Source organism: Stegostoma tigrinum, chromosome 8 (assembly GCF_030684315.1).
Source record: "Stegostoma tigrinum isolate sSteTig4 chromosome 8, sSteTig4.hap1, whole genome shotgun sequence".
Taxonomy (NCBI): Eukaryota; Metazoa; Chordata; class Chondrichthyes; order Orectolobiformes; family Stegostomatidae; genus Stegostoma; species Stegostoma tigrinum.
In genome coordinates, this window is record NC_081361.1 from 75,625,584 (window position 1) to 75,653,382 (window position 27,799).

General features: G+C 42.0%; 1 protein-coding gene across 3 annotated transcripts in view; it reads right to left on the reverse strand.

The window, feature by feature from the left end:
• Window positions 1-1,319: 1,319 nt before the first annotated feature.
• The window catches only part of tmem275a (transmembrane protein 275a), a 54,370-nt gene continuing 27,890 nt past the window's right edge, over window positions 1,320-27,799 (reverse strand). For all 3 annotated transcript variants that reach the window (XM_048539644.1, XM_048539643.2, XM_048539645.2), the window contains exon 3: window positions 1,320-3,116. In XM_048539644.1, coding sequence (XP_048395601.1) covers window positions 2,490-3,041 — 552 coding nt within the window. In that variant the 5' untranslated portion in view covers window positions 3,042-3,116 and the 3' untranslated portion in view covers window positions 1,320-2,489. The remainder of the gene's footprint in view (window positions 3,117-27,799) is intronic.

Sequence of the window (27,799 nt, forward strand, 5' to 3'; positions counted from 1 at the left end):
AATAACATGTGAGGCTGGATGAACACAGCAGGCCAAGCTGCATCTCAGGAGCACAAAAGCTGACGTTTCGGGCTTAGACCTGATGAAGGGTCTAGGCCCGAAACGTCAGCCTTTGTGCTCCTGAGATGCTGCTTGGCCTGCTGTGTTCATCCAGCCTCACATTTTATTATGTGGGCAAATTCAGTTTGGAAGGGAGAGCAATGAAAGACAAAATATTATTTAAATGGAGTATAACTGCAGAATGCTGCAATGCAAAGCGACTTAGAGATCGCTGTGCATGAAACACAGAAAGCTAGGACACAGATGCAACAGGTAATCAGGAAGATTAATGGAAAGTTGGTCCTAATTTCAAGGCAGATGAAATATGTGAGTCGGGAAGTCTTACTGCAAATATACAGAGTGCTGGTAAGACCATATCTGTAATACTGTGAACAATTTTGTCTCCTTACTTAAGGGAAGATATCATTTCATTGGAGGCAATTCAGGAAAAGTTCACTAGGATGATTTAGAAGCAAATTACTGCAGATCCTGGAATCAGTACTGAAAACAAAAATTGCTAGAAATCGCAGTGGGTTAGCACTGATGTCAAGCCATCTAGACTCAAAACATTAGCTTGGTCTCTCTCCACAGATGCTGCCTGATCCGTTGAGATTTCTATCATTTTTTGTTTTCACTAGGATTATCCCTGGTAAGGAGGGATTTTTATAAGAGCAGAGGCTAAACAGGCTGAGACTGTACTCGCTGGAATTTAGAAGAATGAGGGGTGATCTCATTGAAACATATCAGATTCTCAGAGGACTTGACAGAATAAATGCTCAGACAATATTTCCCCTTATGGGAGCGTCTAGGACCAGAGGACACAGTCTCAGAATAAAGGGGCACAAATTTAGGACTGAGGTGCGTGAATCTTTGGAACTTATTGCCAAAGACAGCTGTTGGGGCAGAGTCCTTGTGTATATTTAAGGCTGTGATAGATAGATTCTTGAACAGTACGGGAATTAAGGATACACGAAAAAGGCACGAAAACGGATACGATGAATGTCAGATCAACTATTATCCTATTGAAAGGTGGAGCAGGCTTGAGAGGTCAAATGGCCTGCTCCTGTTTCTATTTGTTATAGTCTTACAGTCTTATGCTGTAACTAAAAGCATTGCCTTCTTTAACTCCCATTCTTTGTTGTTTTGAGCATACAGTAAGTCTAAATTTTGGGTTTTTCTATTACTATTTTCCATTACTTTTTAAAATAGTAGTGTTCCTTACCATAACTCAGCAAATGTAAGTAATAGACTTTAATAATGGTCCTCCATTCATTCCATCTTTTACATAAATATTTTATATTTAGTTATACTTTACAGATACAAGAAAACATTTATTTAGAATTGTTTCTCTATTAACAAGCACAATGAACTGATAATACATCTTGCACAATGATTGCACAATGAACTTCTCCAGAAGAAGTTAAATAAACTAAACAAAATTTCCTGGCATTTTCACAACACTCCCTTTGTCTCATTGATGATAAATACATCTCGTAATTACAATTTGAAGCTGATTTAATAATAGCAGGTACCAAATACATTTTTTCCAACTTCCTTTCCAATTTGTGGCATCGTGTCACAGTCCTACATTGGACAGTTTACGTTGCCTCAGGCTGCCTCCTTCACAGAACTCCAACTGTTTTTGTTACCCTAACAAAACTAATAAGGGGAACAGAAAAATAAAGCAAATGTTTTCTCATATTTCTCCTGCCCTTAATACTAACTTTGTCTAATATTAATCCTTTGTCTAGCAGTTTGATCATATCAGCACTATGACAGCATTTTACGGTGCATAAACAGTGAAGCAGATCAAAAAGAGTATTGAAGTATATGGAGAGAATTGGGTTTTGCCAAAATATGCATCTCTGTTTGTAAATTTAATCTTCTTAAAATACTTTATTGAATCAGTTTTATCTGGATTAAAACAAATGTTCCCTGTCATGCATCCCAAATTATTATTTTTGAGGACGGAGCAAGCATGATTTTAAAAAAAGCCTGTCTGGTAACAAAACCCTTTACCATGACAAAATACTTTTGGTGCAGTGTTTATGGTCTTCACACTTCTGAACCAATTAACTTCGCACCGTGTCTGTATTTTGCACAGATGCTTGCAACTGTCTTGTGATTTGGGGCTTAATGAAGTTACAGTCAGACAGTGCTTTTGTTGTCAAATTTCAAAGTTCTGCTTAAAAAACATTTGTATAGAATAAGTTCTGTGTCATGTGAACTTTGCTCTCAAAAAACAGCAGGAGATTTAAAAGGTCACTGTTCAAATAACGTAAACTGTAAAAATGAAGGTGATTGCAGTTCATACAGAAAGGTAGGTTAATGTAGTTTGCAGCATTGGTTGTTCAAACTTAACCACAGGTTTCTGCTGGTGCACAGTTCAAGAGACTTTGCCATGACATTATACAGTAAGGGTAGTTTTGCACTTAGAGCTCAAGCCAGTTCTATGATGATGAGCCCAAGTCCCGGGGAAGGTTCAGTTGTATTGCCTCAGCGCCGGCTGTATACTTGGCTCCAGGATTGTTGGCATCCATTGTAAACAGTTTGCATGTCTTTGAGTTTTCATGGACTGGGGTGGATTTCTTAGAAGACACTGGTGAGTTTGTGGGGCTGAGCTGGACTGCTGTCGTGTCTTGCACTGTATGCTCGCTGGTCTCAATCTCAAATGTGGCATGGCCTGGCTTAATGATGCCAATGTTGGAGCCAGGTTTGGACTTCCTCTGGCCATGAGCTGGAGGTCTCCGACTGCAGATGCAACAGGCTGCAAAGAAGGCAAAGGCAACCACCAGCAAGATGGGCCCAATGATGATCGGGGGATTGTTCACTGGTAAGAAGGTACCAAATGCAAAGGCTCCCACAAGAGTTATGTTAATTCCTGCCAACATGATGCAGAGGCCACAGGCACAACAAAGAGCTGGAGATGGAAGACCCTGAGGCCTTGTCTTCTTCTGTCCGGGCTTCTGAGGTACAGTAGTGTTAGTCTTCTCAGTGAACATTGTACTGTTGATTGTGAGTGTGCTAAACCATTCCCACTCCAAGTCACACGTTAAAATAGCGTTTAATGGCCTTAGCTGTGAAAACAGAAAGCATATGCGTCAGCTAATTAACAGATCCAGGCTCATCTGAACTGAAAGCTGTTCAATTTACAATCATTGCAAACACGGTACATTCTGTCAACCCATGTTTATTAAGTATACTTATAAAAATTTACATATGATCAAAAATAAAGTTCTTTGATGCACATTGAAATAGAAAGTAAATATAAATATTGGAAGAAAAGTAATTGATGAATAGTGACAGAAAGATAAATTGATTAATAAGAAGATTTATGCTCAGGGAATGTGTGATGACAGACCAAATTCCCAAAATTGTGAACTACAGCATGATACGTGTGATAGCCCATGGAGAATCACGAATTAATCTGTCTGTGGAACTCAGTATGAGTTCCTTTGGTAATGGGTAATGGCCTACCCAGTAGGATCTCATCACCTGAGCCCTTTGAAAAACAGACCCGTTGGTCATTTCTGCCAACTCTCTGCCCCGCTTCCCCAATTACATTCAAGCCTGGATGTCATTGGAGAGTGCGCACGTGGTGTCCATCAACTCTTGATGCCTTTAAAATAAGGTGGGCACCATAGCTGATATGGTACTTTATTTCTCCCTTCAACTCCATTTTGAATTAGCCTCCCTTTCAGCCCACTACCCCACCCACCCTCTCAGTTGTTGATGGTAGCATTGGCCTCAACAGGCTTTCCTTGCAAATATTCAATTGGCCAAATAGGTGTTTTCCTGGCCGGAAAAAGTACAATAATAAACTTTATTCATAAAAATGTCTTAATTTTCTGTCTCTCTGTAAAAAATGAAATAATAAGTTGTCCAGGGGTAATTTGGAGAAAAAGATTAAAACAGACATATGGACCCTCTTGTGGTGTCGCCACCTCTCAACCAGGAAGCCTGGGTTCACATCCCACCTGCTCCATTGGTGTATAATAATATCTCTGAACAGGTTTAAAAAAGAATGGAATTAATCACAAGTGATTTGGGAAAGAATAAACTAAGCAGACCCAGGGGCCCTAAAATGAAGGAAAGGCAGATGCCTCCCTAGTTCCTCTTCAGTTTTGATGGTTTGCATGGGCTTTGCATATAACCTTCTAATTGGCAACATGGGTGATTTACTGGTGGTAGTTAATCGTTGGAAAATAACACTTCCAGATATAAAGAGAAAAAAGCAGACCCATTTTAGAGAGATCTGGTCTCTGCAGGAGTTAGTTATTTATCTCCCCATCCAGCTCCTTGGAAAAAGAAAATTTGGCTGTGTGTGATAGCACTTCCAGGTATTAAAAAATTCCAAAGCAGACCCTATCCATTTTGACTTTGTCCCTACCTCCCCCTCATCTTCTCATGATTTATATTGTTCTAAAGGGCTTTGCATGTGAATATTCAATTAGCTACATAGTTGATTTACTGGTGACGATTACTATTAAACAAAAATCAGGAAACAAAGTAAAGGGTTCCAGTTCTGAAGAAGGGTCGCCGGACCTGAAACGTTAACTCTGTTTTTTCCCTTCACAGATGCTGCTATACCAGTTGAGCTTTACCAGCAACTTGGTTTTGTTATTAAATTGGCCATGTTGGTACTTTACTGATGGGAGAACAAAAAGATAAAGCAGGCCCAGGCGTGAGTCCACAGACCTACCTGTCCCATCCTCGGACGAGCCTATGTTTGCTACGACTAGTAGCTTGATTTTGGCATTCAACAATAAATTACGTTCCTTTTTCTATTCGGGCTTCCTGAGTTATCACATTGGCAATGAGGTCAAGAAAAGCTTTGGACCCAGTAGGATAGTGTTGGAAATTGGAACCTTCTGACATGGGTGAGAAGGATTAGCACCTGTACGCCAAAAAGAGATACTATTTTTTGGGTAAATGGGATAGAAATGGATCACTGACAAAAAATCATTCTCCTGACCACTTGTGGAGCCCCAGCTTTCAGCACTGTAAAAGGTTTGGCCTACCCTGCAGCCGCGTAGTCAAAGTCATCTGGCAAACTGATAAATAGGATAGCAGACAATTATGACCATCTGTTATATTGCTGGTTTAAAACAGCAAATAGATGCCCTGGGAAACCAGTCACTGGATTCTTGATGAGACTGTGGAAATTTGTGGAACACTGAGAGTGTGGGTCAGCACTTCAGGAAAGATTAAGCGATTGGTTAGTTTGTGGAATTAATGATGCACCCCAAAGAAAGCTACTGACTGAACCAGATCTGGGCTGCAACAAAGCCATAGAACTGGCCCTTTCCCACAAAAATGCACAGCAAAGTCTGAAAAGAATCAGGATCCATAGACAGTACCATCCTCATCCTTGAGTATTCCTTTACCAGAGAGCTGAGTTCCCAGCAGATAATTCTCAAGGCTCCTGTTGGTTGTTAAGCAAGTGGATTGGAGTTGGAGGCATGTAAGTTTCCAGACCAGGTGAAAAGTTTATCTACAATACTGAGGAGCAAGACTGTATATGCCACACTCATAGTGACAGAGTGCACTCCAGACAAACCTACGGAAACAGGCGAAACACGTACCTCCCAGGTCAAAGCGCAAAGTCACCTCAAGACAGAGCTTTGCAAATAAATCAGCCTGAGGATGAGGAATTGATGCAGCTAAGTTACACCACAGCTCCCAAAGTGGTCCCAACTAACAGTAAACTTCAGGCAAATTGTCACCCACTAGACATAGAGGTAGACACCACAGATTGCTCTATGTATTGTTGAGGAGCAAACCTTGCGGAAACTCTGGAGGATCTAGCCTTTAAGCCTGTAGACTGGTCACATGCACTGGGGAACCCTTATGTATTATGGGATCACTGCAATCTCAGTTATGCGGGGGCAACAGACAGTCCAACTCACTTGGTGCAAGAGCCAGGTCTCAATGTTTTAGGAAAGGACTGGCTGCAGAAAATCCACTTAGATTGGTAGGAGGTCTTTAAAAGGGGTGGTGGAGATCTGTAATAAATCATTGGGAAGTATCCTGAAGTGTTCAAGAGTGCCTAACAAAAATAAAAAGGTACCAGGGCCAAATCTATGTAGACCCAGAGACCTGATCTAATTACATTAAAACATGATCAACCCCCTATACCCTATGTACCAAAGTAGAGGCTGAATTGGAACTTCTAGAGGAACTTGGCATCATATGCCGGGTGCAATTTGCTGAATGGGCATGCCATTGGTTCCAGTTTTAAAACCTGACGCCTGATCCATCTCTGTAGGATCATGCATTGACAGAGTTTGCTGCTTAGACATATACCCTTTGCAATGCATAGAAGATTTGAGTGAAAAGCTGGGTGGAGATCATATATTTTCTAAGCTGAATATGAGTTATGCCTGGATCTTGAGGTGCCTTCCCAAAAGTGTGTTACCATAAATACACTCAAAAGACTGTATGAGTATACTCACTTGTCCTTTGGAGTATCTTTGGCTTGCACCATCTTTCAAAGGGTAATGTAAGCATCCTCCAAGTATTAACATCTCATTTGAATTTGAATGATGTGATAATATCTATGCTTATAACAAAATTGTATACCAGTAGCCTTCATCATTACATTGAAACCAAACTTCCATGGCGTTTGCGGTGAGAGGGACTGTCAGTGGACGTGAGCTCTACTGGAAACAAGAGAGATCAAGGTGCATCCATCATTGAGCTCAATGCTTGCTCAAAGGACCTGAGCTGAAACATCAACATTCTTACTCCTCTGATGCTCCCTGATCTGCTGTGTTCCTCCAGCTCCCACTCAACTCCACTGCTGAGATGAAGAACTTACCTTCCTGGCAGCCCCCTGGTCCTCGCTCTCACCGCTCCAGCTGCTGCTGCAAAAATAGAGGTGAGGTCCCAGAGGATTGGAGAATTGCTAATTTTGTCCCCTTGTTTAAGAAGGGTAGGAAGGATAATCCAGGTAATTATAGGCCAGTGAGCCTGACGTCAGTGGTGGGGAAGCTGCTGGAGAAGATACGGAGGGATAGGACCCAAATACATTTGGAAGAAAATGGGCTTATTAGTGACAAGCAGCATGGTTTTGTGCAGGGAAGGTCATGTCTTACCAACTTGATAGAATTCTTTGTAAACGTGACAAAGTTGATTGAGGGAAGGGCTGTAGATGTCATATACATGGACTTCAGTAAGGCGTTTGATAAGGTTCCCCATGGTAGGCTGATGGAGAAAGTGAAGTCGCATGGGGTTCAGGGTGTTCTAGCTAGATGGATAGAGAACCGGCTGGGCAACAGGAGCCAGAGAGTTGTAGTAGAAGGGAGTTTCTCAAAATTGCGAACTGTGACCAGTGGTGTTCCACAGGAGTCCATATTGGGACCACCATTGCGTGTGATATACATAAATGATCTGGACGAAGGTATAGATGGTCTGATTACCAAGTTTGCTGATGACACTAAGATTGGTGGAGTAGCAAATAGTGAAGGGGACTGTTGGAGAATACAGCAGAATATAGATTGGAGAGATAGGCGGAGAAATGGCAGACAGAGTTCAATCCAGGCAAATGTGAGGTGATGCATTTTGGAAGATTCAGTTCAAGAGCAAACCGTCATAAATGGAAAAGCCCTGGGGAAAATTGATGCACAGAGAGATCTGGGTGTTCAGGTCCATTGTACCCTGAAGGTGGCAACACAGGTGGATAGAGTGGTCAAGAAGGCATACGGCATGCTTTCATTCATCGGACGGAGTAATGAGTACAACAGTTGGCAGGTCATGTTACAGTTATGTAGGATTTTGGTTCGACCACATTTGGAATACTGCGTACAGTTCCAGTCGCCACATTACCAAAAGGATGTGGATGCTTTGGAGAGGGTGCAGAGGAGGTTCACCAGGATGTTGCCTAGTTTGGAGGGCGCAAGCTATGAAGGGAGGTTGAGTAGATGAAGATTATTTACATTAGATAGACAAAGGTTGAAGGGGGACCTGTTTGAGGTCTACAAAACCATGAGATGTGCAGACAGGGTGGATAGCAAGAAGCTTTTTCCTAGAGAAGGGACTCAATGACCGGGGGTCACGATTTCAAGGTGAGAGGGGAAAAAGTTTAATGGAGATAAGCGTAGAAAGATGATTACGCAGAGGGTGGTGGATGCCTGGAACGTGTTGCCAGCGGAGGTGGTAGAGGCGGGCATGGTAGTGTCATTTGAGATGTATCTAGACAGATAGATGAACGGGCAGGGAGCAGAGGGATGCAGATATTTGGAAAATAGGTGGCAGATTTAGATAGAGGATCTGGATCGGTGCAGGCTTGGAGGGCCGAAGGGCCTGTTCCTGTGCTGTAGTGTTCTTTGTTCTTTCTCCACACTTTCTTGACTCTGGCTCCAGCATCTGCAGTTCTTCTAACTCCTGCTGTATCAGCCTACTATTCAAGTATTGTTTCAAGGGGACTGCAATGTCTATCCCTATCAACAAAGAAGTAATAAGTAAGGAAGCACCTCCAGTGGCTCTTGCTGCCTTGCATGAAATGTGAGGCTGTCCCACTGACCTTGCAAAGTTTGGCAATGTCACTGTTGGAGGATATTAACAGGAATGATCTTACCCACCCATTTCAGGCTGATACAGCTGCAGTGCTTCAGCATTTCTCAACTATTATATTTACTGCATTCACCTACATGACAGCAGTGATTACATTTGCAAGCAATTCATTGATATGAAATGTTGCATAATGTTGAACACTGCTACATGCTACAATAAATCGTCATTTCTTTACTTTTGTTATTTTATGAACCATTCTTTACCTACTATTTTCATGCATCAAATGAGATTGAAATTCTGATTGCTTGTCAGTTGCTTGCCATAAGTGTGCTGACAAATGCAAATACATGTGCCTTTATGTCAGTTTCTACTTTAACTTGTCATACTTAACTATACCTTACTCTCCTGCACTTCAATCATAACAGCATTACCATTTTTATCTTGTTTATCAATCTACATCTTGCTAGGGGAAGCTATTTATGTTTTTCCCTTTGCTTCCATTTTTTAAAATTAAATCCAAACTTTTAAACTGAATAAATTGATACTTGTTTCGGAGATAGTGGGAACTGCAGATGCTGGAGAATCTGAGATAACAAGGTACAGATCTGGATGAACACAGCAGACCAATCAGCATCAGGAGCAGATAGGCTGATGTTTCAGGCCTAGAAAGGTTGAGGCCGAAAACGTCAGCCTTCTTGTTCCGCTGACGCTGATTGGCCTGCTGTGTTCATCCAGCTGTATACCTTGTTATCTCACAATAGGATATTTAGTGATACTGTGCTGTAATACAGCATAAATTCTACCTCAGTTCATTGTGTGGCGTTCCCAGTGAATGGATTTTAAGCTTCTCATCCAACCTTACTGGCAAAACTTTTACAGGTAGAAATTTCATTCTACATCCTCACTTTCCATCACTCCAGTGAGCCTTCTTTTCTCATACTTTCTTTACTATGCCATGAAAAGTTGATATTTCAGCCATCATGCTCCTACCCTCATCTTCCAAAATCACTTCTCTTTGTGGTCTCTACTGCTGTATTCATATGCCTCCGACAATCTTGTTTATTTGAAAATGTATCACTGGGGAATCAGGACCACCATGAATCCTTTTCCTCCCTCCAAAACCAATTTACCATCCTACTTAACAATCACCAGTATTGATTGAAATGAACTGTTCTCTTCCATGAGAAGCACTCAATTTTGTTTTCTGATCTCAGCCATAGCTGCTAGGGAAGGCACCAAGAGAAGGTGCCAGACACCATAGGAAAGCAGGTCAAGTCCACAGAATAATGGAAATAAGATCAGATGGACACTATGTTAAGTGATTTCTGTCCATTTCAATCTGGCCAGCTCAAGTATGAGATCAATAGGAGCACAAGCACAAATTGCCCTTTGACCTATTCAGCTGAGCAAAGCTGCTTGCAGTAGAGAGATCGAAACTAAGGAAAACCAATAACTAAGCTAATTTAAGCATCTGTATCATATTCGCCTAGGAGTTCAAATAAAGCCTTGGATAAATCTCAGAACGCTGCACCATTTCAGTCCTCTTGGATGGTAGGTTCTGTAAAACCTTTAGAAAGGTGCAATGAAAAGTTAAAGATATAGCATCCACATTAATACACATTTGTTACCCATATCTGATTATTTGCTGTAGAAATGTAAAATCTGTTTGAGATTTCTTAACGTCACAAACAATGGAGGAACTAAACTGTTTACATGTTGAAAAAATATTGGTGAATGCATGAAGATTCATGCCTATCAGTTTAAAGAAGAAGGTTAGATGCCAGGAGGCCTTTCTTTCCTCTGACGATTGTGAGCCTGGGAAGTGAGTTGTCTGATCATGCATCGATGATGTATTTGCTGCAAGTCTTCAGAACAGAGCTAATTTAGTCCCTTGCTCAGGCTGAGATCATAAGCACAAAATTTTTATGGAACATTTTACTCTCAGGAGCAGGGCAGGGTTAGCGCAGATGTTATTGGGTTAGGGTACACAAAAGCTGAATGAACTAGCAGGACCTTTTGCCAAGAAATGCTGAGATTATATCTGAGACAGCAAAGGTGGAAACTGCTCAGCTTTAACAGTTGTCCAGGTCTCATCATGGTGGAGGAATGCACTGAGGGTACAAACTAGGTAGGTTTGCAATCTGATGTTCTTGGGTTGTTGCTTCACTCACTTTCCAGAACAAAGAACAAAGAAAATTACAGCACAGGAACAGACCCTTTGGCCCTCCAAGCCTGCGCCAATCGAGATCTTCTGTCTAAGCCTATCATCTATTTTCCAAGGGTCTATATCCCTTTGCTCCCTGCCCACCCATGTACCTGTCCAGATACATCATAAAAGACACTACCGTGCCTGCCTCTACCACCTCCGCTGGCAATGCATTCCAGGCACCCACCACCCTCTGCGTAAAGAACTTTCCATGCGTATCTCCCTTAAGCTTTCCTCCTCTCACTTTGAACTCATGATACCTAGTAATTGATCCAGCTTTTAAAATTGTGTGTGTTGATTTCAGCATCACATGACTGATTGCTGGTGGATGTGGAGCTGGCAAATAGGGGAACCTTGTGAACATTGATTGATGGTTTGGCAACATGGACCACAACATTTATCTTTCCAATGCTGTTGTGGAAGAGATTCCTCTTTCTTTCTCCTCATTGTGATTCTTGGACCTCAGAATTACAAGAACAAAATGCACATGGTAAAGAGGGTTTTGCTCAACTGTAAATTGCATGGTTTATTCAGTCATCAAAATCACATTATAACCTCCTTCATGACTTGATTGAAACTTACACCACCCACATGACTGGTCATTATCAGTGATGCTTGTAGGACTGAATCTGGAGATTACTGGTCACTATTCAACTTCACCTGACTGCAATTACCATTCTTCAATATGGTCCTTTCTTATAGTGTCTAAATCACACTGTCATGCACCTGGCCCTCAATTAAGGATGTAGTTAATAGCCTGCTGGTTGCCTGACATTTCAAGATAATGAAATGTGAGGCTGGATGAACACAGCAGGCCCAGCAGCATCTCATACATATTTAGCTTGGTCTTTCAGCCTCTGGCTGTTGGTGCTGGTACATTTTGGGGAAAGAGATGTGGTGTTCTGATGGCCTGAGGAGGGTGCATGGAGCATTATGCAAAGTTAGTGGTGTGAGAATCTGAAGTGGAGGGAGGGCAAGTGATGGAAAATACAGCAGACGACAGTGAGAATGGTACAGCAAGAGACTTGGTGGGTGATGGATGTCGTGGCAGAGATAGAGTGTGTGTGAGCTGCAGAGAAAGAGTGTGCACTTAATCTGCTAGGGCAAAGAAGGTCTTTTTTTGCATTTTTGGCCATTCCTCCACTGCCTGGAGACTTCATTGATCCAGGTAGTAACCTCAGACCAGGCTAGCAGTGTAAGGTGACACAGTCTCTTAGATCTCTGGGAAGGCTCAGTCTCCATCAGAGAATCATAGTGTTCTCTTGCCTTCTCTGATATCTTCTGACCCTGTGCACAGCTAAACAGGGTTGCTTTGGAATGTCAATGCTCATTTAGGTGTTCTGTGACAGTTATGAAATGTGCAGACAAAAAGGCTGCTGGTGTTTTGGTGGATATCCTCTGCACGGTGAATTGTTCAGTGAACAGTACATGTTAAGATATGTTGGAAATCAACATGAGAGGAACCTTAATGGCAAAGTAGATGATCCATGCTATGAGTTTGGTCAGAAACAACTTGCTAGGCTTTGCAGAGACAAACTCAAAAAAAAATTTAGCATAACTCCGACTTGGCCAAAACAATGTAAGATTCAGCCCTACGTGATTTCCTGCACAGTTATCAGCACTTTGGTCATAGTTTGTTCATGTTCAGCTGTCAATGTTCCTTCTATTCTTGATAAGAACTGATCATGGTTCTTAAGGAAGGCTGAAGCATTTGTAGCAATCTTCAGCTAGAAGTGATGGATGATCTATCTCAGCCTCCTCCAGAGTCTCTAGCATCATGCAAACCAGTAATCAGCAAATTCCATTCACTCCATGTGATATCAAGAAATGGTTAGAGACACTGGATATTGCAAAGGCTGTAGACCCTGACAGCATTCCAGCAATAGTATTGAAACCTTGTGCTTTAGAGCTTGCCACTCCACTAGCCAAGTTCTTCCATACAGTTATAACACGGGCATCTACCTGGAAAATTGCCCAGGAATGTCCTGTATACAAAAATCAGGACAAATCTAATCTACTGGCAATCAACAGTAAAGCAACAATGCTATCAAGCACTTGCTCAGTAATAACCTATGTACTGACATCCAAGATAATAAAATGTGAGGCTGGATGAACACAGCAGGCCAAGCAGCATCTCAGGAGCACAAAAGCTGACGTTTCGGGCCTAGACCCTTCATCAGAGAGGGGGATGGGGGGAGGGAACTGGAATAAATAGGGAGAGAGGGGGAGGCGGACCGAAGATGGAGAGTAAAGAAGATAGGTGGAGAAGGTGTGGGTGGGGAGGTAGGGAGGGGATAGGTCAGTCCAGGGAAGACGGACAGGTCAAGGAGGTGGGATGAGGTTAGTAGGTAGCTGGGGGTGCGGCTTGGGGTGGGAGGAAGGGATGGGTGAGAGGAAGAGCCGGTTAGGGAGGCAGAGACAGGTTGGACTGGTTTTGGGATGCAGTGGGTGGGGGGGAAGAGCTGGGCTGGTTGTGTGGTGCAGTGGGGGGAGGGGATGAACTGGGCTGGTTTAGGGATGCAGTGGGGGAAGGGGAGATTTTGAAACTGGTGAAGTCCACATTGATACCATTAGGCTGCAGGGTTCCCAGGCGGAATATGAGTTGCTGTTCCTGCAACCTTCGGGTGGCATCATTGTGGCAGTACTGACATCCAGTTTGGGCTCTGCCAGGGCTATTCAGCCCCTGAACTTATTTCAGCTTTGGTTAAAACATAGACAAAAGAGCTGAATTCCAGAAGTGAGGTGAGAGTAACAGTCCTTGACATCAACGTTGCATTTGTGTAGCATCACGGAGCCCTAGAAAAACTGGAATCAATGGGTATCAGGGGACAACTGGAGCCATATCTGATACATAGAAAGATGATTGTGGTTGTTGAAGGTCAGTCATCTCAGCTCCAGGACATCTCTGCAGGAGTTCCTCAGGGCTACGTCCTAGGCCTAACCATCTTCAGCTACTTTGTCACTGACCTCTCCCCTTCATAAAGTCAGAAGTGGGAATGTTAAGCAATGATTGCACGATGTTCGGCACCATTTGCAAATCCTCAGATACTAAAGAAGTCCTTGTTCAAATGCAACAAGATCTGGGCAATGTCCAGGCTTGGGTCTATAAAATGGCTAGTAACGTTCATGCCACACAAATGCCAGGCAATGAACAGTAAGTGTCAATCTAATTGCCACTCATTGTCATTCAATGGTTACCATCACTGAATACTCCACTATCAACATCCTTGGGGTTACTGTTGGTCAGAATTCAACTGGACTTGCCACATAAATACAGTGGCTACAAGAGGCTACTCATCTCCTGACTCCCTACATTCTGTTAAACATTTGCAAGGCGCAAGTCAAAAATGCAATGAAATATTTCCCAACTTGCCTGATGGGTGCAGCTCCAATATTCAACAACCTTGATACTCCAGGACAAAGTGTCCAACTTGATTAGCACCATATCTACGAACATCCACTCCCTCCACCATCAACAATCAGTAGCAGCAGTGTGTACTATTTACAAAATACACTGCAGAAATTCAGATAGAACCTTCCGAACTCGTGACCGCTTCTATCCAGAAGGACAAGAGCAGCAGATACATAGGAATGCCACCATCTGTAAGTTCGTCTCCAGGCCACTCATTATCCTGACTTGGGAATATATTGCTGTTCCTCTGCTGTCACTGGGTCAGAATTCTGGAATTTACTCCCTAACAGCATTGTGGATCAATTAACAGTAGCGGTTCAAGTAGGCAGCTTACACTACCTTCTCAAGGGCAATTAGAGACAGGCAATAAATACTGGCCAGCCAGTGATGTGCACATCTCACAAGCGCACAATGAGAAACATTACAGTTAACCTGAAGTATTGTTCAGTTATCAAGGATTTCCGAAAAGAGTCAGAATTTCAATTAGTTCATTGTTCCTGAACTTCAAGGTTAACCGTCGCATGTCCTCAAATGGTCAAAGCCTTTACCATTTTCAGAGAGCCTGTCCATTTTCACTCCTTTAGTTATCACCATGATGCTTCACATGGATCTTGCAGCAGTATTTATAGAAAAGTTTTTATCGTTCACCGACATAACAGTGTAAAACTGACAACAACTTTAAGAGTCTGCATTTGTGCAGTTAAACATGAAAATCACAAATGTATTCTATGTCTCTCCACAGGATGTTCTATTTAAGTGACCCCAAAAAAAACAATCAATTGGAAATCACTAGAATTTTAAAAACCTGAAGTACTGTTTGTCTAATTTTTAAAATTTAAAAGTTATCAAATGAGATATAACTGGGTTTTTAATTATAATGTAAATCATGACATCAAGTCTCACAAACAAAAATAAAACTAAGAACATTGAATGCTGGGGACTTTGAAAAAAAAACAGAAACTGAAATTTCCGGAGAAACTCAGTACCTTTGTCATCATCTGTGGAGAGAAAACAGTTGATGTTTTGAGTCCAGTTACCATTCTCCAGAACTGACTTTACAAACAGTTGTGCATATGCACTTGACTCACAATAAATCCAGCATACAGTCATAGTCATTGAGTCATAAATTTAGACAGCATGGAAAAGGGACCCTTTGGTCCAACTAGTCCACACCAACCATGCTCCCAAACTAAACTAGTTCCACTTGCCTGGATTTGACCCAAAACCCCTGAAACGTTTCCTATTCATGCACTTATCCAAATGTCATTTAAATGTTGTAACTACACCTCCATCCACCACTTCCTCTGGCAGCTCACTTCACTCTCTGTATAAGAAAGTTGCTCCCAATATCCCTTTCAAACCTGTCTCCTCTCACTTTAAAGATATGTCCCTTAGTTTTAAATTTCCCCAACCTAGGTAAAGGACCCATGCTATTTGCTTTATTTATGCCCTTCATCATTTTATAAGCCTCTATAAGGTCACCCTTCAATCTTCTACGCTTCAGTGAAAAGTCCTAGGCTAACCAAGACTATAACATCCTGGTAAATCTTTCATGAACCCTCTCCAATTTGATAAAATCCTTCCTATAGTAGGTTGACCAGAAATGTCTCCAGTACTCCAGAAGAGGCCTCACCAACATCATGTATAACCTTAACATGATGCCCTGACTTCAATGTTCAAAGGTCTGAGCAATGAACACAAGTGTGCTAAATGTGTTCTTAACTACTCTGTCCACCTGTGACAAGAATTTCAAAGAATTGAACCCCTAGGTCTCCTTGTTCTACAACACTACCCAGGGCACTACCATCAATTGTACAAGTCCTGCCCTTGTTTGTTTTATCAAACACAAAACCTCATATTTATCTAAATTAAACTCTGTCTGCCATACCTCAGCCCATTGACCCAATTAGAGTCATAGAGTTATACAGCATGAAAATAGACCCTTTGGTCCAACAAGTCCTCATTGACCATGTTCACAAACTAAACTAGTCCCACCCTCCTGCTCTTGGCCCATGTCCTTCCAAACTTTTCCTATTCATGTATTTATCCAAATGTATTCAGTTCATTCCAGGCATGAACCACTCTCTATGTAAAAACAGTTGCCCTCATGTCCTTTTTAAACCTGTCTCCTCTCACCTTAAAAATATGCTCCCTAGTTTTGAACTCCCCCGCCATAGGCGAAAAATCCTTTGCTATTCACCTTATCTGTGTTACTCGTGATTTTCTATGCCGCAACCTCCTGTGCTCTAGTCAATAAAGTCCCAGTCTTTCCAGTTTATTTTTATATCTCAAAACCTGGTAACATCCTAGTAAATCTTTTCTGAACCCTTTCCGGTTTAATAATATCCTTCCATTAACAGGGCAACCAGAACTGCACACAGTGCTCAAAGATCTCTTTATAATCTTAGATAAACTTTTTCACTGCCTACTGTACCACCAATTTTGGTGACATCTGCAAACTTACTGACCATGCCTCCTGTATTTTCATGCAAACCATTTCTATAAATGACAAACAAAAATGGACCCAGTATCAACCCCTGGAGCACACCACTGGTCCCAGGCTTTCAGTCTAAAAAACAACCTTCCACCACCATTCTTTGTCTTCTACCATGAAGCCAATTGTGCATCCAACTGGCAAGCTCACCCTGAATCTCATGTAATCCAACTTTAGTAATTAGTTGGAACCTTGTCAAAATCTTTACTAAAGTTCATGTAAACAACATCTACTGCTCTACCCTCATGAATTGTTTTGGATTCTTCCTCAAAAAACTCAACCAAGTTTGCGAGACATGATTTCCCTCGCACAAAACATTGCTGACTATCCATAATCAATCCTTGCCTTTCAAAATGCATGTAACTCCTGGCTTTCAGAAACTGTATAATGTCACTAATGTACTATTGCCAGCCAATGTCAGCTGCATTGCACAAATGTTGACATGGCTTGCTCAGGCAGGCACTCTCTCTGGTGTGTCCTGTACATTGCTGGTGCTCTACCATCATTGTTCTGAGCCCTCACCTACAGCCTGCATTGACCGGTTTTCTCCATTGCTCTAGCCCAGGCTTTCTCCCAAGCTGAATCATCTGTCCATCTCTGGTCCACTCTGTCTTTTGCCCCAAACACTCACCAGACCTCTCCACAGCCGTCACCAGCTTTCTCTTAAGATCTCCCCTCACCGGCACTCTCGTGAATCCTTGCCACAGAGTGCATGTATCAGCCATCATTTAAAGCTACAGTCTATCTGGTAGTAGTGATAATCAGTTATTACAAGGTGCCAAAATTACTCTGCAACTCACTACATGCATAGAAATCCTAGTATCTTTCACAGCACATTCAGATTTTTTTAAGGTGTTAATATGAGAAATTATGTAGCAAAAGAACTTGTGAACATGTTTGCAACCCGAGACATTACATGCAGCAAACTGCAGCACTGTAAGCAGAATTTGCTCACTACCGCTGGGCTAATTTTTAATTGAGGATAGCAAGGTACTTGGCTCAACAACGAATTCTATAAACCTGCTGTAGTCCTTCTACACCTTTTTTGTCTTTTAATAACCAGAACATTTGCTGTCGGTAGTCTCAAAATTCCATTAGTGACAGAGTTCCAGGATTTTCAGTCAATGACACTGAAGGAACAGTGACTATATTTCCAAGTCAGCATGGCATGTGGCGTGATGCGAGTTACAGCTGGTGGTGTTCCTTTGTATCTGTTGCCCTTGACCTTTCAGATGCTAGTCGCTGTGGATTTGGTTTGTGTTTTTGAGGGAGTTTTAGTTAATTTACCTTCTGAACCCACAACCGCTTCCACCTAGGAGGTCTGGCACAATCTGTGGAGAAAATTAGAGTTAACATTTCTCATACTGTGATCATTCTGAAGAAGGGTCACAGGGCTCAAAACATTAACTCAATTTTCTCTCCACAGATGCTGCCAGACCTGTTGAGTTTCTTTAGCAATTTCTGTTTTTGTTTGATCTCTAGCATCTCCATTTCTTCATTTTTTTAATCATCTGGAAGGACAAGATATTTAGTGGAAATCATATAGTTGGAAGGTGCTGTCAAACAGTTTGATGAGTTGTGCACCCTGTCGATAGAAACATACAAATATAGAAACATAGAAGATAGGAGCAGGAGGAAACCGTTCAGCCTTTCAAACCTGTTCTGCTAATCTTCACAATCATGGCTGTATGTCCAACTCAATAGCCTAATTCTGCTTTCTCCCCATAACCTTTGATCTCATTCGCCCTAAGTGATATATCTAGTCACCTTTCGAATACATTCAATGATTTGGCATCAACAGCTTCCAGTGGTAATGAATTCCACAGGCTCACCACTCTTGTGTGAAGAAATGCCTCCTTATCTCCATTCTAAATTGTCTCCCCCAAATTATCATACTGTGGCCCCTGGTTCTGGACACACCAATCATCAGAAACATCTTCCCTGTATCTACACAGTATAGTCCTGTTAGAATTTTATAAGTCTCCATGAGATCCCTCCTCATTTGTCTGACTGTAGCAAAAACAGTCCCAACCAAGTCAATCTCTCCTCATATGTCAGGCCAGCCATCCCTGGAATCACCTGGTAAACCTTCACTGCACTCCCTCGAGGGCAAGAGCATCCTTCCTCAGAACAGGAGACCACAATTACACACAATATTCCGTTGTGGTCTCACCAAAGACTGGTATTACTGCAACAACACAGCCCTTCTCCCATACTCGAAACCTTTCGTAATGAAGGCCAACATACCATTTGCCTTCTTTACCACCTGCTGCACAAGGACACCCAGGTCCCCCTGCATACTCCCGTCTCCCAATTTATATCCATTCAGGTAGTAATCTGCCTTCTTGTTTTTACTTCTGAATAACCTCACATTTATCCAAATTATACTGCATCTGCCATTGATTTTCCCACTTACCCAACCTTACACACTGAGTGTCAATGCTGGAGGAAGTGAATGTTTAAAATGGTGGAGGAAGTGACAATCAAGCTAGTTGCTTTGTCCTGCATGGTGTTGAACTTCTTGAATGTTGCTGGTGTTGCATCCATCCAGGCAAGTAGGGAATATTTCATCTTATTGTCACATTCTTTGCTTGTACCTTGTAAATATGTGAACAGGTTTTGAGGATTCAATAGGTGAGTCATCTTACAGAATCACCAGCATCTGAGCTGGTCTTGTCATCACAGTTTTTACATAACTAGTTCGGTTCAGGTTCTGATCAACGGTAATATCCAGAATGTTGATAGTGGGGATTCGGTGAGAAAACATCAAGGACCAATACTTAGATTCTCTCATTGGAGATGATCATTGCCTGGCATTTGTCTGGCATGAGTGTAACTTTCCATTTATCAGCCAAGCTGTATACTTGGTGCAGATCTTGCTGCATTAGAACACAGACTGCTTCAGTATCTGAGGAGTAGCAAATGGTGCTGAATGTCATTGCTCATGGACACCTAGAGACCCACTTGGCTCGGCATGAGATTTAAACTGAATTGAGGAAAATGGAAATTCATGCCCCAATAATTGCTTGATCTCTGTGGGCAGCTTTTAACCAGGTCTGCAGTGAGTATCAGCACTTCATCGCTGACTCTGAAATTGGGTGCTTGTAAGTCAGGCTCACATCTGTGGTACCACATGGTGAATTTCAATTCAGCTATATTACAAAGGAGAAAGAAGAAATAATCACCTATGAGAGAGGATATAACACGGAGGACTGCATCAAAAAAGATACCTTTCAATCAGAACAGTCACATGTTGGGAACATATGGCTTGTCCCTCTCACATGGCCAGAAATACTATGAACTCAAAATGAAAACGCAAATAATTTTTGAAAGGTACACTTGATGGAACTCCACTTGTAAAATTAATCAATGGTTAATTATCTTTGTGGTTAAAGTTTCATTGATGCAAACTAGACGACTTCAAAGAGCTATTGTGTATTATTATAAATTAGCTGAAGCAAAACCATAATCCAGACTGACAGTAAAAGAATACCTTCTATTATTTGATAGTTATGACTTTCAATCCATTGAGCTTGTCCAAACTCAGTTCCTGGCATGCTCAAAAATCCACAATATAAAACTGCGTACTGTTAAATATTTGGCTTTCTGTTTAAATGTTTCCTGCTGAGATAAAAGGGAAATGTTTGCAAGCCTCCTGTTGTAAGAGATACCTGTAGCTGACACCTTGTAGCAAGCGATAGTTGTGCTGAATTTCTTCCTTAAAGATGTATAAAGATCTTGTCATTATCCCCCTTCTAGCACTAGTTGAAGGCATCCTAAACTGCAAAGGTGACCACGTAGATGTCTTGGAAGAAGAGACACACTCTTGAGCAGCAAGAATGGTTTATTACACGGTAGGAGGTTAGCACTTTAGAGTAGTGTAAGACTAGGTAATGACTCTAACACTTAGTAAGAGATATTATTGTCTTCTATAATGTAGAAGCCAAGTCTAAACTACATGGGTACAGACTTCATAAATTAACTGCAAACTGGAGATGGCTGAAACATTCTGCAGACTGGTTGGCTCTCTCCAGAGATTGCCACTTATGTATCAGTGGACAGAATCATATAAACATTCCTCAATTAACTCTTGTAGACAGTGTATGACATTGTGTAACTGCTTATACATTTGATATGAATATGGAGTGAAGGATTGGATATAGAAGTCATTTTATTCCTCCTAATTTTCTGATTTCTATAAATTGTGGGCCAAATACTCAACAGTTTTAAAGCTATTAAACTCTTGAAAGGAATGGGGGGCGGCGGGGGTGAGTCACAAATTATTCACTTCTTTTTGTTAAACTTTTATGACTTCCAGAAGAAGGTATCACTGTACATAAAGGGAGAAAGGTTTGTGTTGTGACAATTCTATTACATAGACTTGCCTTGATTTCCCCAAGGGCTGGAATTGAGGAAAACCATGCAGATTACGAAAGTAGTGGCCTGTGGCATTGCATGAGCCAAGGAATTGAGCTAAGTCTGCTTAGCATTACTATGCAAACACATTTCTCTACAGAACATTTTTCTATTTTCTAAGCATAAATTGCAAATGCACATAAAATGAATGATTAATGTAAAGATTCTCAGAGCAGAATTAATTGTAATTTATTTGTCGCAAAGTTGAGGTAAAGAGATGTAAAACAACCATTATGCAAGTATTAATCATTTGAGGTCAATATTGTCAAAGGGCTTTTGTGAGCTGTGAGGTCTGGGATTTCCTCCTAAAGGTGTCAATCTCTCTCATCTCCTCTAGCACTCTTGCTTACAACCTACCTCATTGAATAAGCTTTTGGTCATTGGCCTTATTGGCTTCTTCTTAGCTAATTGCTCAGTGTCAATTTTTGTCTCAATATGCACTTGCAAAGTGCCTTGGAAGTTTTTTGATCATATTAAAAACCTCTATACTAAGGTGTTGTGCTGTAACAGATTAACAACTTCAAAATAAAAAGTAATGATTATTTTCTGGGGTTGGAATTAAACTGACAAGACTGACCCCTAGTCCTGAACATCTACATCTTAGTCTTAGCAGGAATATTGGGGATTCATTGGAGGTAGCATTTTGATGTAGAAAATGCAGACGCCAGATATTTAATCACTGCAAATAGACTCTGAAAGAACGCTTATATGTAACAATAAAGGATCTGATTGACGTGTGCCAAACCAGAATCGAGAGTGTGTGTGGAAAAAATGTATAGCGAATTGGTCGGTCAAGAAAAGCTCACAATTCATAACATTATCCCAGATTGATGTCTGTTTCCATGAGCAAACCACAATTTCTTGGACCTCGATGTTATGAAAATTGAACCTATCAGCTTTGACCCACTTAACAAAGTCAGATCCCTTGCCACCAATGCATCTCTCCACCTTGCTTGAATTCTCAATTTTACTACACTCTTTGACCTTGTAAAGGATTTGAAACTGAATCCATGACAAAGGCCAGTTATTTCCACCTCAAGGATAGCATCTGCCTTTGCCCTATTTTAAACCATCTAACGCTGTTATAAATGATTTTGTCATCTTTTTCATCTATGTGCTTCAGTATTCTCTTTGAGAACTTTCAACTAGTCATCGTTCAGAAACTTTTATTCCTCCAACAATGATATGGACATCATGTTGCACATTTAGTCCCTTTCACTTTTCACCCATATACTTGATGACCGGCACTGGCTTCCCAACTCCCGAGCTTCAGCTTCCAAAACTATGATGACTAACAACCAAAAGGATGAGGGTAGCAGATACAGGGGAAAACCACGATCTGCATGATCCTGTCCAACAGACAAACTTTCCTGATGTGAAACTATATTGCTATTCCTTCATTGTTGCTAGGATAATGTCTCAGGATTCCTTTCCAAATAGCACAATGGTTGAATCTACACCACAGGTTTACAACAGCTCAATTTACCTTTTAAATGACTTTTAAGGATGGACTACAAATTCTGGTCTAGTCAGTGATGCCTGCATACCATGATTGTTGCTGGAGCTGCAGTCGTTTAGGCAAGGAGAATGTATTCCATCACGTTCCTGGTTTGTACCTTTCAAATGGTGGATAGGCTTTAATGAGTCAGGCAGAGAGTTATTTCTAGCCATGAACTGCTCTTGTAGATGCTGTATTTATATGGCACATCCAGTGTATGAAACATTCAGTTTCTAGCCAATGGTAAGCCCCACGATGTTGATTCTGGAGGAACTGAGTGTTGGTAACGTCATTCAGTGTCAAAGGGAGCAGTTAGACAGACAGGTTCTTACTGGAAATGGTCATTGCCTGACATTTGTGTCACACAAATGTTGCTTGCTAATTTTCTGTCCAAGCAAGGAAAATGTTCAGGTCTTGCTGCATTTGGACATGTACTGCTTCAGTATCTGAGGAGTCATGGATGGTGCTGAACATTTTTCAATCATTGGTGAACATTCCCACTTCTAACAGCTTGATGTAAGAAAAGTCATTGATGAAACAACTGAGGACAGTTGGGGCCAGTACATGACCTTAAAGAACTGCTGTCATGGAGGTAAGATGACTAAAGTCTAACAACCACAACCATGTAGATGCCAGTGTTGTAACTGTACTGAAAGATCTTGGCTAATGGAATGGCAATTTGTGGAGCACAAGTCTTCAGCACATTGCTGGAATACTGTCACAGCCCATAACCTTTCCAGTATCCAGTGCTACCAACCATTTCTTGATATCACATTGAGTGAATTGAATTGGCAGAAGACTGGCAGCTGTGATGCTGAGGACCTTTGGAGGAGAGCAAGATGGATTATTTTACTTGGCAACCTAGATGAAGATTGTTGCAAATGCTTCAGTCTTTTCATTCACATTGGTGTGTTGGGTTTTTTTCCATCACTGAGGATGGGGATATTTGTGCAGCCTCCTCCTCCTATAATGAGTTATTTAATTGTCAACCACCCTTTACGACTGGATGTGACAGGACTGCAGAACTTGTATCTGATCTGTTGGCTGTAGGATTGTTTAGTGCTGTCAATTACTTGCTGCTTATGCTATTTGGCATGCAAATAGCCCTGTTTTGTAATTTCGCCAGACTGATACCATACTTTTAAGTATGCCTGTTGCTGCTTCTGTCATGCCCTCCTGCATTCTCCATTGAACTAGCGTTGATTCAGTTGCTTGATGGTAATAGTTGAGTGGGGGATGTGCTAGGCCATGAAGTTGCAGTTCTGCTGGAGTACAATTTTCCTGCTGATGATGACCCAAAGTCTTGAGTTTCTAGAACCTGTTTGAAGTCTGTGCCATGTAGCACATTGTTAGCTCCACACAACACAATGGAAGGTATTTTCAATGTGAAGGCAGGACTTCACCTCCACAAGGACTGTGCAGTGGTCACTCTTACGTACTGTCATGGACAGATGCATCTATGCCAGGCAAATTGGTAAGGATGGGTTCAAGTATGTTTTTCCCTCGTGTTGATTCCCTCACTGCCTGCCAAAAACTCAGATTAGGACCCACCCAGCTAGATCAGTCACGCTGCTACTAAGCCACTTGATGATAGATATTGAAATCGCCACCCAGAGTAGATTCTGTGGCCTTTCCACCCTGAGTTCTTCCCCCACATATAATTCAACTTGGAGGGGCACTGATTCTTCATCCAAAGGGAAGCAGTATGTGGTGATGAGCAGGAGGTTTCCTTGCCCATGTTTAACCTGAGGCTTTAAGAATTCCAGGCAGCTCCATCCTGACAGTACCACTGTGCTGCCTCCTGTTCTGGGTTTGCCCTGCTTGTGAGACAGGATATATCCAGGGAGGGTGACGGTGGTGTCTGGGAAATTGAATATCTCAGGCATGACTAACCTGTGAGAAAGCTCTCCGAGTTTTGGCAGTCACCCCAGATGCTAGTCAGGAGGATTTTGCAGGGTTTACGTTGCTGTCTTTGCCATTGACGATTCCAGTTTCTAGGTAGTATGCCTGTCTGGTCTGCTTTGAGACTTTGTTGCAACTGAGTGGTTAGGTTGCTAGCTGATGTTAGCAGGTAGTTAAGAGTCAACCACATTGCTGTAGATCTGAAGCCACATACAGCCTAGGCCAGGTAAGGGCAGTAATTTCCTTTGGTGAAGGGGATTAGTGAACCAGATAGGGTTTTCCAACAATCAGAAAAGATTTGCTGGTCATCATTAGATTTCAGTTTTTTAAAATTGAATTCAAATTCCACCAACTGCTATGGGGGATTCAAACCTGTGTTCCCAGAATATTACCTTGAGTTTCTGGATATATAGTTAAGTAATAATAACACTAAAACATTGCCTCCAAGCTGTTGGGAGTGTGTTTGTAGCTTATCAAACACCAGGAGGGAAATAGAAAGCGACGAAAGTGAACAATTTAAAAGATTCAAACAGAAATTCAATTGGAGAAGAGCAAGACAGGCATACCTGGAGAGAGATAGTGAATTAAACTCGCAAATAAAAGCTGTTGAAGATCTGAAATGAAAGCAGAAAATGCTGGAGAAACTCAGCAAGTCTGCATCATCAGTGGAGACAGAAACAGAGTTACCAGTCTGGCAAAGAGCCATCAGATCCAAAATGTTAACTCTTTGTGTCTTGTCAAAAGCTGTCAAACCTGTTGCATTTCTCTGGCACTTCTGTATCTATGGTATTCTACCTTAGTTACAGGGCTCCATTTCATATGAAGTTGTGAACTGGAGAGTTTAGGCTGAGTCAGTAATGTAATCTACTAATTGAAGCTAGGAACCTAAAAGGCTAGTTTCCATTGAGACTGTTTTTGTAATAAATCCAATATTGTACGAAAGCTTTCAATATGAGGAAAACCTAAGCTATGAAGTTTCTATTTTCAAATAGTTCCACCTTGGTAAGAACTAAATTGAATTCAAAATGTACTAAATGTGGAAATGATATTTATGACAGAAAATCAAGACTGCCATGTTTTTAATTTTTATTACATTGACACCTTGTCTGAGAAATCCTTTTATATAGAACTCAATTCAGAAGTTAGGCATGCCACTCAATCTGACACTGATCTAAAATTTAAGTGCGCACTACCTATGCCAACAAATGAAGTGATTGAGTAGAAGCGAAATTCATTTGGGACAGGAACCCAGACCTTGCATCTGCCATCAATTAAATGCCCTGGTATTCAATTTCACTGAAATCAACAATCTCTTTCCATCCTTCATTCAATATTCTGGCTGATTTTTAATGTCATTTTATTTTAATGTTCTCTTAACCACCTTTAGTTCTTAAGACCTGCCTTCCTTGTTAGTCTGTTTGTAGCATACTCATCTCTGAATCACCAGGTTTAAGTCCCATTCCAGGACTTGAGCACAAAAATCAAGGTTGATCCTGAGGAGAATAAAAGAGTGCTCTGCTGGTGGAAGTGCTATCTTTCATATTAAACCCCATTAATAGCTCAGGTAAATGTAAAAGGCCCTATGGCAGTGTTTTGAAGAGCAGTGGAGTTACTACTAGTGATCTGGTCAATATTTATTCCTGAATTAACATTACGAAAACAGATTATCTGATCACTGATAACACTGTGTGAAGCTGAATGAACACAGCAGGTGAAGGAAAGAGGAGCAGGAAAGTTGACGTTTCAGGCCGAGACCCTTCTTCATAAGTGGGGGAGGGGAAGGGGATGCTGAAATAAATAGGGAGAGAGGGGGAGGTGGATGGAATATAGATAAAGGAGAAGATAGGGTGAGAGGAGACAGACAGGTTGAAGAGGCGGGGTTAGAGCCAGTGAAGGTGAATGAAGGTGGGCAGTTAGGGAGGGGATAGGTCGGTCCAGGGAGGACAGACAGGTCAAGGAGGCGGGATGAGGTTAGTGGGTAGGAGATGGGGGTAGGGCTTGAGGTGGGAGGAATGGTTAGGGAAGCAGGGACTAGCTGGGCTAGTTTTGGGATGCAGTAGGGGGAGGGGAGATTTTGAAGCTTGTGAAATCCACATTGATACCATTGGGCTGCAGGGTTCCCAAGCGAATCATAAGATGTTGTTCCTGCATCTTTTGGGTGGCATCATTGTGGGAATGCAGGAGGCCCAGGATGGACATGTCATCTGAGGAGTCGGGTGGGAGTTGAAATGGTTCGCGACTGGGAGGTGTAGTTGTTTGTTGCGAACCGAGCGTAGGTGTTCCGCAAAGCAGTCCCCAAGCCTCCACTTGTTTTCCCCGGTGTAGAGGAGGCCACGACGGGAACAGCAGATACAGTATATCACATTAACAGATGTGCAGGTGAACATCTGCTTGATGTGAAATGTCTTATTATGGCCTGGGATGGGGGTGAGGGGGGAGGTATAGGGGCAGGTGTAGTACTTGCTTTGGTTGCAGGGAAAAGTGCCAGGGGTGGTGGGGCTGTGGAGTGGACAAGGGAGTCACAGGAAGAGTGGTCCCTCCAGAAAGCAGACAAGGCTGGGGAGGGAAAAATGTCTTTGGTGGTGGGGTCGGATTGCAGATGGCGGAAGTGTTGGATGATGATGCGTTAGGATCTAGAGGTTGGTGGGGTGGTATGTGAGGACGAGGGGGATTCTTCTTTGGTGGTTATTATTGCGGGGACGGGGTGTGAGGGATGGGTTGCAGGAAATACGGGAGACATGGTCGAGGGCATTTTTGATCACTGTGGAGGGGAAGTTGCGGTTCTTGAAAAAAGAGGACATCTGGGATGTTCAGGAGTGGAATGCCTCATCTCAGGAGCAGCTGCAGCAGAGGTGAAGGAATTGGGAAAAGGGGATGGCCTTTTTACAGGAAGGTGGATGGGAGGAGGAGTATTCTCGGTAGTTGTGGGAGTCAGTAGGCATAAAATGGATATCGGTTTCGAGGTGGATGCCAGAGATGGAGACAGAGAGGTCCAGGAAGGAGAGAGAGAGATATCAGAGATGGTCCAGGTAAACTTAAGTTTGGGGTGGAAGGTGTTAGTGAAGTGGATGAACTGTTTGAGCTCCTCACGGGAACATGAGGTGGCACCGAAACAGTCATCAATGTAACGGAGGAAGAGGTGGGGTTTAGGGTCAGTGTAGATGCGGAAGAGAGATTGTTCCATGTGACCTACAAAGAGGCAGGCATAGCTTGAGCCCATGCGGGTACCTATGGCCAACCCCTTTGTCTGTAGGAAGTGGGAGGAATTGAAAGATCTGTTTGTGGGAGTTTGATAGTCACAAATTAGCTTTTCCAACA